At 43.9% G+C, this 9312-nt stretch overlaps 2 protein-coding genes across 4 annotated transcripts; both read right to left on the bottom strand.

Annotated features, from left to right (window-relative positions):
- Positions 1-2167: 2167 nt before the first annotated feature.
- On the bottom strand, positions 2168-5071 carry LOC123977898 (protein SERAC1-like). Of its 3 annotated transcripts, none has more exons than XM_046060943.1 (7): positions 4998-5064; positions 4293-4429; positions 4111-4147; positions 3842-3984; positions 3332-3421; positions 2538-2669; positions 2168-2440 (listed from the first exon to the last, which is right to left on the bottom strand). In XM_046060943.1, the coding sequence occupies exons 2-7, from the start codon at positions 4384-4386 to the stop codon at positions 2298-2300; spliced, it is 639 nt and encodes a 212-aa protein (XP_045916899.1). In that variant the 5' UTR covers positions 4387-4429; positions 4998-5064; the 3' UTR covers positions 2168-2297. The 3 variants fall into 3 exon arrangements, with proteins under 3 accessions (XP_045916899.1, XP_045916900.1, XP_045916898.1); XM_046060944.1 differs by lacking the exon at positions 4998-5064 and adding an exon at positions 4848-4959 and having other exon boundaries at positions 4293-4403; XM_046060942.1 differs by having other exon boundaries at positions 2169-2440; positions 4293-4403; positions 4998-5071.
- Positions 5072-5768: 697 nt separating this feature from the next.
- On the bottom strand, positions 5769-8389 carry myct1a (myc target 1a). Its single transcript, XM_046060731.1, has 2 exons — positions 8060-8389; positions 5769-7105 (listed from the first exon to the last, which is right to left on the bottom strand). Exons 1-2 carry the CDS (start codon positions 8112-8114, stop codon positions 6558-6560), a joined length of 603 nt encoding a protein of 200 aa, XP_045916687.1. The 5' UTR covers positions 8115-8389; the 3' UTR covers positions 5769-6557.
- Positions 8390-9312: the final 923 nt, after the last annotated feature.

The following is a 9312-nucleotide window of genomic DNA, read 5'->3' as shown; positions in this document are numbered from 1 at the left end:
TCAGTATGCGGATGCCCTGGAGCCTCATTGGGGCCAGAGCTGCATCCATACATTTGGTGAACGTGCGAGGAGAGAGTGCTAGGCCGAACGGGAGAACCCGATACTGGTATGCCACGCCCCCGTAGGCGAACCTTAGGAACTTCCTGTGAGAGGGACGGATGGAGATGTGGAAATATGCGTCTTGTAGATCTATCATGACAAACCAATCCTCGGATTGAATCTGACTGACGATGGCGGCGATGGTGAGCATCTCGAATCTGAATCTCCTCAGAGATTTGTTCAGGAGCCGTAGATCTAAAATCCGTCCTTCTTGGGAACTATGAAGTACCGGCTGTAGAACCCGGACTCCCTGACTGGCTGGGGTATGCGTTCTATGGCCCCCTTGTTCAGTAGAGAGAAAACGTCTTGTTCCAACACCTGGCTCCGCCTGAGTGCACTGCAGTCCAGACCACCCCGTTGAAAACGGGTGGCCGTGCCCGGAACTGCAGGCTGTAGCCATCTACTATGGTCCACAGGACCCATGGCGAAATATTTGCAAGGCGCCACCATTCTTGTGCGAATCTCCTCATGGGAACCAGCCCCTCGGGGCTGGTGGCTGGTGTTCTGCGTTGGCCCTCGGCGGCACCCTGAAGTGGAGCTCCGCCAGGGAAACTCCGCCGACAACCCACGGTATGTGAGCGAAAACTCCTGCGGCCCCTCGGGGCAGGCAGATTGGTTAGTGTCTGCTGGAGGCTAGCGTGTCCCAAGCATCGCGGCGGGATACCTGCACCCGCTGCCTGAGCTGCCACGATGGAGGGAACCTCGGTCGCCCTCATCTCGGGGGGTTGTTGTATGCTGAGGGGGAGCACGAGAGGCGACACTCTGCCTCTGGGTCTGGCGGTAGGAGCTGGATGACGGCTGGGCCCTCTCGCGTCTCTCCACAGCCGTGGAAGACGTGACAGGGAGATATTGCTGGAACCTGTTGCAACGGCGTCAACCGCCTCAAACAGGCCAGAAGTCGCGATCAGTGCGTCGAGGAGAAAGGTCTTCTCTTTCTCCTGGATGCCCGACAGGTTGAGCCATAGGTGCCGTTCTGTGGCTACCAGTGCTGACATGGAGCGACCAATAGCGCGGGCCGTCTCCTTTGTGACTCTTGTGATAAGTCTGTAGCTCGGTGGAGCTCAGCAATATCCTCCTCAGAGGGGCCTGCTCCCGAGTCTATGTCCTTCAGCAGATCAGCCTGGTATGCCTGCAAAACCGCCATTGTGTGCAGGCTTGCACCAGCCCGGCCCACCGCCATGTAAGCTTTGCCCACCAAAGCAGATGTCATACGACACGGCTTGGTAGGTAGTGCCGGCTCTTTGAGGGATGATGCATGACCGGGCGAAAGATAGCTAGCCAAAGCATCCTCAACCCGGGGCATCATCCCATAGCCAAACCCCTTGACTCCCGCTACGTCGCTATAGACCCGGAGCGGGGGAGTAGTCAGACGAGCTGAGAAGGGCTTATCCCAGGACTTGCACAACTCATCATGCAAGTCTGGAAAAAACGGCAGAGAACGGCGCGGAGGTGGCGCACAGCGCTGCAGAAAGCGCTCATCCAGTTTGCTCGTAGCATGTGTCTCTGGTACATCCTGCAGGCAATCGAGCTGGAGCTTGCTCACTGCCCGCGTCACCACCTCTAGGAGTTCGTCATAGCTGGGCGCCGACTGATGACGCTCCGCTTTTCTCTCCCGGAAGTCTTCCTCCTCCATGATGCTAAGCACGTCAAGCTCCTCAGAGCCGGATAGCTGCAGCCTCTCCTGGCTCATACCTCAAGCGGGAGAATCCGCGAAGCGGGCTCCCGAACGAGACCGAGGGGAGTCGGAGTCAGCAGACGAGACATGGGAAGCCTCGGCAATCCCGATGAATCCCGATGAGGGAAAACACATCACCTGAATTGCTCACCAGCCATCTCTCTGTCTGCCATCCTTCCAGGTAAGAGTTGGATACTTGTAGTCTTTCTAAACATGCCAGAGTGCCTGCTGAATAGAAAAGAACTAATGTGTCCTGTGTGCCGGCGTGCTTATATACGCCTCCAGTTACGCCGTCACACACTACCGTTGTAGCAACACCAATCGGATTGGAGTAGTTTCATTCATGTTTCAGCCCTGCCACGCCCAGAGGCGTTCCCATAGTGTCGTCACCGACGCAGTTCGAGTTCCCTCGAAGGGGAACTCTTAATACACAAATGTAGAGCCCATGTTTAGTATAGAAACAAAGCATGTGAATGAGAGTGGTTTACAAGTGATATAGAGGTATTCCACATAATAGACTATTCTACAGAGATGAGATACTTACATCCTCCTGGTCAGGCAGTGCAGGAGTGCGCAGAAAGAACCGAAGGTCTACCTGAGGAGTCCGGGCCAGGGCCACTGCTGTTCGCTGGTCTATAATCTGGGCTGCTGTCTGGTACTGGTAGTCTGCGTTATTGACAACAGGTGTGAACTAATCCCACCTTACTTAACTTGTGTAAATGGTAAACCTGAAGTGATATGCAACAATCTTTGTGTATCTTACCATGCCAGTGGTGATTGTTTGCAAGGTCCTGTACAGCCTGTAGTCTGATGGCTTTATTGGCTGACTGTGTCCTCTTCAGTAAGACCCATAATGCCACCTCATGTGGGTCTGCATCCACATGGCTAAAGTGCTCTAAGACATACAAATAGAGAACAAACTGATGGGCTGAACATTTACAAGAACAAGTGGGTAAAAGGGTGCTACAAATATTCTTAAAGGCACTACGGAATCACAGACTGGAATTCAAACTATATCTGCCGTGACTAACTACCAGTATCTACAATACCCCTTTCAGATTATTACAACAGCTAGGAAGTTACAAACCTTGTGGTTTCAAACCTTGTGTCATCAACTTGGCAGCTATTAAATTTTTTAAAAGTCAAAAGTTAATTTATTGATGTCTTACTGGAATATAATTTCATAAAAAACATTTCTATAAACTCAAATCGTTCCAAAAGACATACATTATACATTAAAAGTAATGAGTGATTCACACAGTGAATATAAAGGTTAACAAAACAATCATGTATTACAGCCAATTGCGCAATATACACATTAATGCAAAAATGTGACCTTTAAAACAGGATGTGCATGTACAAAACAGGTGTTTCCTTTGGACAAAAATGACTGGGCAACTAGTTTTTTTCTGAGAATAAATATTTGTGCTTCTATTAACAACACTGTCTGCTTTACATTCTTAGAAACAGGAGAGGCTGAGAGGCACTGCTGTTTCACACTGTGCACTTACAGTGTGATTTTCTGGTACTGTATATTGACAACTTTTGGTCTCTTACCATCTAGGGATTGCATCAAAATCCTAGATGACATTTCCAGAAACCGCCTTACTGCCTTATGGAGTTCCCTCCTTGCTTTGTGTGTGAGCTCTGGAAAAGACGGAGTGTAAAAAAAAATAATACAATGACCTAGAAAATCTGATTTTCATTTCTATAAAACACTACCAAGATAAATAAAGCAGTTTAATAATGGTTGCTAGTTGGTATCTCAGTAAAGGTTGGTAGGTGATTGTTTCCATTAAATAAGTGAACCTTGACCAGTGGAAGTGGGGATCAGTCAACAGACTGACCCAAATATGCAGGAAGAAAAGACAGTAGAGAGGGAAAGGAACGAAAGACAGGAAGTAACGGTAACAGATGCCACTGGACATCTGAACATGCAAAGCTGTGTGCAGTTATAATCCAGCTGGTTTGGGAAGTAGGACAATGTCCAAAAACAATACACCTAATCGAAATCTCAATATAGCCTTATTCTTTTCAGTTTTGGCCTAGGTGAATGACATTTATTACCTGCAGTGCGGTTCTCCTTTTCATCGGAGGGAGTGGCTCTCAGATATATGTACGACTTGTACTTCTCCTGAAGAATTGCACCAGTGTTTATGGTCACAGCCTTGTCCAAGGCCGCCATTTCATAAGTGATAAAAAGACAGCCCCTGTAGAAAGGTAATGGAGAAATTGTAACACAGTGATCGTTCTTTTCACACAAATTTGCAGCGATAAAATTTTACCATTGGAGATAAAAATTTAAATTTGTAATGTTATGTGATACTGTAACTTACCCCAAGACAACTGCACCAGTTACTTTAGCAACCTTCCCTAAATTTCGGTAGAAAAGGAAACTATATTAGGTAAGTCTGAAGCTCTTCTCCCAAAAGCATCAAGATTGATTCCATGTATGTACAGTTCTTAGGTCTGTGAAATTGCTGACAAAAAATGGTGTTAATTATGTGTAATATCTTACTTAAATCTTTCCACTGAAGCACTTTCTTCACTCCAGGCGGCCCAGCTGTACTCAGTCTCCGACAGCGGATCAAACGTAGAGCTGCACCAGACATCCTCCAGTATGATGGGGCTAAGTTATCAGACGACCAAAGAAGACTAACCACTTATTCAAATCGATCTCACACAAGAAATGTACATAGCATAGTCATACGTGTGGCCAGTGACACTTTCGCTAAAGCGAATTTAATGAAAAGCACGTATATAATTGCCCTGGTACTTAAGCGAGCCACCTATTTGTGGCTCTAATGACCAAACAAGCGACAGCACTAACATTTGACTATAATCAGCCAACTAATGTAATGCATCAAATCATTCACAAGTCCTCTAGCTAACGTTAAGTTAGCTAACTTTGCTACAATAAACTTGGAATAATTACTTCAGTTGCAACAATAAGTCTGACCGCATCATTCAGCTTACACTACAGACAGCCCTTTGATACTCGGCGTTAACATGAACACTGCAGTAAAACTGTAACAACCAATGTTAAATTAACAGTTAGCTAACGCCAACTTACTGAAGACTTAGCATTTGGCTAACGTTTCACTTTTAAGAGTTTACCGCCAGCTTACTAACGCTAAGTGTAGCCTGTCCAGTTGACTGATTAAGATACACTGTTCGTGCGGGTTAATCCTTTAATTTTTGAACGTTGAACGAGTGACATTACCTTATTTATCGACTGAGAAGTCTTAAAACGACGACCGCAATGCTCCGGTGTTCAAACACAACACAAACTTGTCTCACAAATAATACGTCATCGACCGTAACTAACTTAAAAAATGAAACCAAAATATTTAAAATGGTATCAGACAGATACTTTCTGTAATAGGATGTGTGACTGTGTGTTGGGAACATTTTTATTAATTCGACATGCAATAAAATATCCGATGAATTATGTGTTTTTGCTGGTAGGAGGGCGGGTCTTCCTTTCTTCTTGCGAAGCTCAAACTTTACTGCGGTGTTAAATACCAGTTCCCCTTTCAGGAAATAGTGACCAGACTGGACATAGTTAGTAATAGGTCTGCGTAAAGGGCGTAGACAAAATAATAAAACACATGGAGTCCAATACAACAACCATGCAATAAATACAAACTATCATAATGATTATGTTCACAGAAAGAAGTGTTGATGCCAGTGGTATTGAGTGGTTGACATGAGGCTGTAATTTGTGTTGGTGTATTAGATTGCATTGTATTGGGTATTTATTTTATAAGGTGCACAATACAATGTTGTAAATCAAGACACAATCTCAAAATACGATCATTTACAACACACAACTACAGAAATGGAGCTTCTCTAAGTTAGTATTTATTTGGACAACTACTGTATTGGGTTGCAAAATTTTACAGGTGTTCATGTTATTATGTCCATATCTTGTATTACCTTACTTTTTGCTAGCAGACACACCACATCCTTGGTATGGAAAACTCAGTTGTCATGATTTTGATTCTTGCTTTTATTGCAAACATATGAGCAAAATTCAGTAAACTACATTCACATATGAAATACAAAACCTTCTGTCCACCTTTGTGTCTCCCTCTCTCACGCTCACACACACTGTACATGCAAACACACACAGACACACTAAATTACACAGTTTTGAAAAAAGAAACATTTAAAAGCTGGCTGTTTTGCATTACATATACACCTAAATGACACATCTCTAATTTACTAATTACAGGTTAAGACACAACCACTCGCTTTCTTTTGGGGTACGCTTGCACACTAATTCTCTCTTTTGCGTAGTTAGATGATCAGCAGGAACAAAGGAGAAGTCTTGCCTTGTAGCATAAATGCCCAGTCATCAGTATGTATTTGAAGATTCTCACCTTGTAGAAATTAGAAAAGGGTTTGTGCAAGCATACGCGAGTGTCAAACACACCAAAATACAGATTGCTAATATTTAAGAGTGATTTTCCTTTCATAAGCAGCAATTGGCATATTGCTGAGTGTCAAATTACTGTTTATAAATAATTCAGTATTGAATGATAAAAGGCAAGTATACTTATCAGTCAGATATATTAACAAACCAAAAGACATACAAAACGGATTGTTGTTTCAGAGTATTATTCTGTTGAGCAGGGTACACAATTGACCTTGATGTCCTTGTTTGCTCCACTCTGCTCCACCTTGTCATATAAATCAATACAGATTTAGTCCAGTATTATTTGTAAGTCCATTTACAACTCTCGGTTTAGTAAGAATCAGCCTGGTGCTCTCACTCCTCTCAGGTGCGTGTTTCCTGATAAGCTCTAATAATGCTCTCATAGGCTGGAGGTGGGGTCTGTGTAGCATGGAAACCCCTCAGGCTATTATTACCCCAAAATGTTTCTGGTCTGGGTGGGGTGGCAGCCGGCTGGGCTGCTGTTTGGGCTGATCCAGTCGACGTGGTCAGAGTCGGTGTACGAGGCAGCGTGGTCTGGCTCCCCTCCTCTGCTTCCCTTGCAATTTGGCTGCACTGGAGGAGAGGGTGGAAGGTAGAGGCCCTGAAGCTGGATTTGTGCCCCAGTGGATCGAGGTGATCTGGGGAGGAAGTCTGGCGGTGGAAGCTGAAAGCAGCACTGACCAAACTGTTGTTGCTACGCCGGTCGTAGCTGCTGTTGCGGTTAAAGCCTGGACGGTTGCGGGGAGATGTGCGTGATTGGCGAGGAGGGCGGCGGGTAATGCTGGCAGAGCCTGCTCTGCGTCTGGACATCCAGATCAAGACCACATATACGAGAGCCCCCAAAACCAGGCCCACCGCCATGGAGACACAGAAAGCTATGATCAGAGGGACTGTGAAGAGAGAAGTGCATATGAAAAAGGATATTTTATGAAATCTGCTTCAATATGATATGTCCTTCACAAACATTACCTATATACTTGGTTTCTACGTGATTAGTTTTATTTTTGGCTCTTATGCCCCATTAACTTGTTTACTCTTTAGGTTCACTTTGAGGCACAATTGTTTAATAATAGTTATGTACATGCTATACATCTGAATGCACTTTAGCCTTAATAAACATTTAGTTTTTATGTATTTTGTATCATCGCCTGGGAATGTAAGGAATTTTAATTTCGACTCTATGCCCTTACCAAGATTACAAAAAACATCTGTTTGGAATAAATGGACAATTGCCAACAGTGTCTTGTAAGATGGTGCCCCTTGACAAAATAACAACAGGCTTTCTTCTTTAATGTTTACCAGAGCAAGCAGACATCAAACTGACGTCAATTCATTCCCTCAAAAAACACACTGACTTTATGCTCATTGCTACTTTTCCTTGCAAGTAGTAGTGCCAACATAAGCGTGCTTGAGAGAATGCAACAGCTAAGACAAATCCTGTTGGACTGCTGCCAGGGAAAACAAATCAATATCCTTTCAATACAGTTAAAAAGCCTGAACCTTCTCTGCTACCAGCCCATATTTCCACAGCAGTTGTTTTCTCTAACTCTGGGAAAAGGGAAAGGAGACCCTGGTTAAAAGTCATCTGGAAATGAAATTAGGGAAAACACTTAAGAAAACACCATATAGATTTAAAGCGAGTATTTGTAAAACTTGCAAAAAAAGGGGTATCTTTGAACATTCTAATTTGTTGGCTAACTAATCTTCAGAAGGAATCAGGACCACATATTGTATGACTTTCAGAGGTGATTAAAGCTTGAATTCCTGATAGAACAACAGTGCCAATCAGAGAGACCGAAGGAAAAAGACTAGCTAAAAGAGAAGGGAAGTTAGAAAAAACTCACCAGCATCAAAAGACTGAAGGATTTCCAGAAAGATATTTGTGGTGTTTTCGGCCATGACTTTGTTCTGTTTTGTTAGAGAAGAAGAGAGACTGATAACTCAATTCAGTCTATTGTTTACCCTCTCTTCTTCTTTCTCCTATTCTTCTGTCAACTCTTGCCTGTCTCTCTTTTCTTCTGATGGATTTTCCTTTCTGCCTACACTCTTTCCTGTTCTCTCACTTTCTCTCTCTTTTGTCCCTTGCCCACTTTCTCTGTCTGTATGTCTGTCTCCCTCATAGCGAGACTCAGCCCAGAGGCACACGGGACTGGTGGCTAACTCTGGCAGTAGTCTTGTTTATGGAAGCGGAAAACTACACTGTCACATTTCCTGCTTTTCTGCTTGAAATTAGCAACAGGAGTGGCTTATCTATTCAGGACAGAGATCCTGGAGGTGGGGAGACGGGGTGTTGCTATAATCACTTCCTCCCCCATCATTTCCTTCACGTTGATTCATGTAAAACAGTATCACCCCAGCGCCATAAGACTCAGTACTTAACCTGTCACCATAGGAAAACCCACCACTTTTACCAATATTTTTTTTCCTTTTAACAATGATAAATATTTCAATCTCTCATATTTTTTCCTTTCGCCACAGAGACCATGGGCGACAGTTTTGCAATAAGCTGTACCAGCAATTACAGCCCTGTGTCTGAAATTGCTGTTGAAGGGAAAAACCACAGCTGGAATTGATGGTGGCAACACTGTAAGTGCTTTTAATACTCAGTTGTAATGATGCAAAACATACTACTCTGCTGCATTTTTAAACAGACCTTGAGCATGTGGATTTCTGCGTTTTCTGATTTCCAGCATCTTTTTAAGTAAGCTCAGTCTTTCCACTGTGTCTGCCAGCTCAGCAGTGCCTGCATTGGACGTCTCGTATTTTTCTCAGTTGGAGGGATCCAGTAAAAACATTGTAGTTTGATAAGCAGCACAGCTACTCTTTCAGTGTACCAACATTTTTTACTTTCTACATTCTACCAATCAGGACAGTGAATGTAAATAAATCTCATGTTACTCATTGTTGATCCCACAGACAGCATTGTTTTTATCCACTCCAACCCAAATCTGCAAGGCCATCAGTCAGATGGTCAGAAGGAAGGATGCGAGTAGTCATATTGGTATGCATCTAATGTAGACCAGCCCATTTGCCCCATCAGTTTGGGATTTTACTTTCCATAGCTGATCATAAACCATCCTTCACCTTAAATTCAACC

Source organism: Micropterus dolomieu, linkage group LG10 (assembly GCF_021292245.1).
Source record: "Micropterus dolomieu isolate WLL.071019.BEF.003 ecotype Adirondacks linkage group LG10, ASM2129224v1, whole genome shotgun sequence".
Taxonomy (NCBI): Eukaryota; Metazoa; Chordata; class Actinopteri; order Centrarchiformes; family Centrarchidae; genus Micropterus; species Micropterus dolomieu.
Note: the sequence above shows the minus strand (reverse complement) of the source record. Positions and strands in the feature narration are given on the sequence as shown.

Coding starts and splice junctions, on each gene's coding strand:
- LOC123977898 (XM_046060942.1), bottom strand. CDS start 4,386: ATGTCTGGTGCAGCTCTACGTTTGATCCGCTGTCGGAGACTGAGTACA. Junction 4,148..4,292: donor GCTTCAGTGGAAAGATTTAA/GTAAGATATTAC, acceptor ACCGAAATTTAG/GGAAGGTTGCTAAAGTAACT. Junction 2,441..2,537: donor AAACAATCACCACTGGCATG/GTAAGATACACA, acceptor TCAATAACGCAG/ACTACCAGTACCAGACAGCA.
- myct1a (XM_046060731.1), bottom strand. CDS start 8,114: ATGGCCGAAAACACCACAAATATCTTTCTGGAAATCCTTCAGTCTTTT. Junction 7,106..8,059: donor CCTTCAGTCTTTTGATGCTG/GTGAGTTTTTTC, acceptor CTCTCTTCACAG/TCCCTCTGATCATAGCTTTC.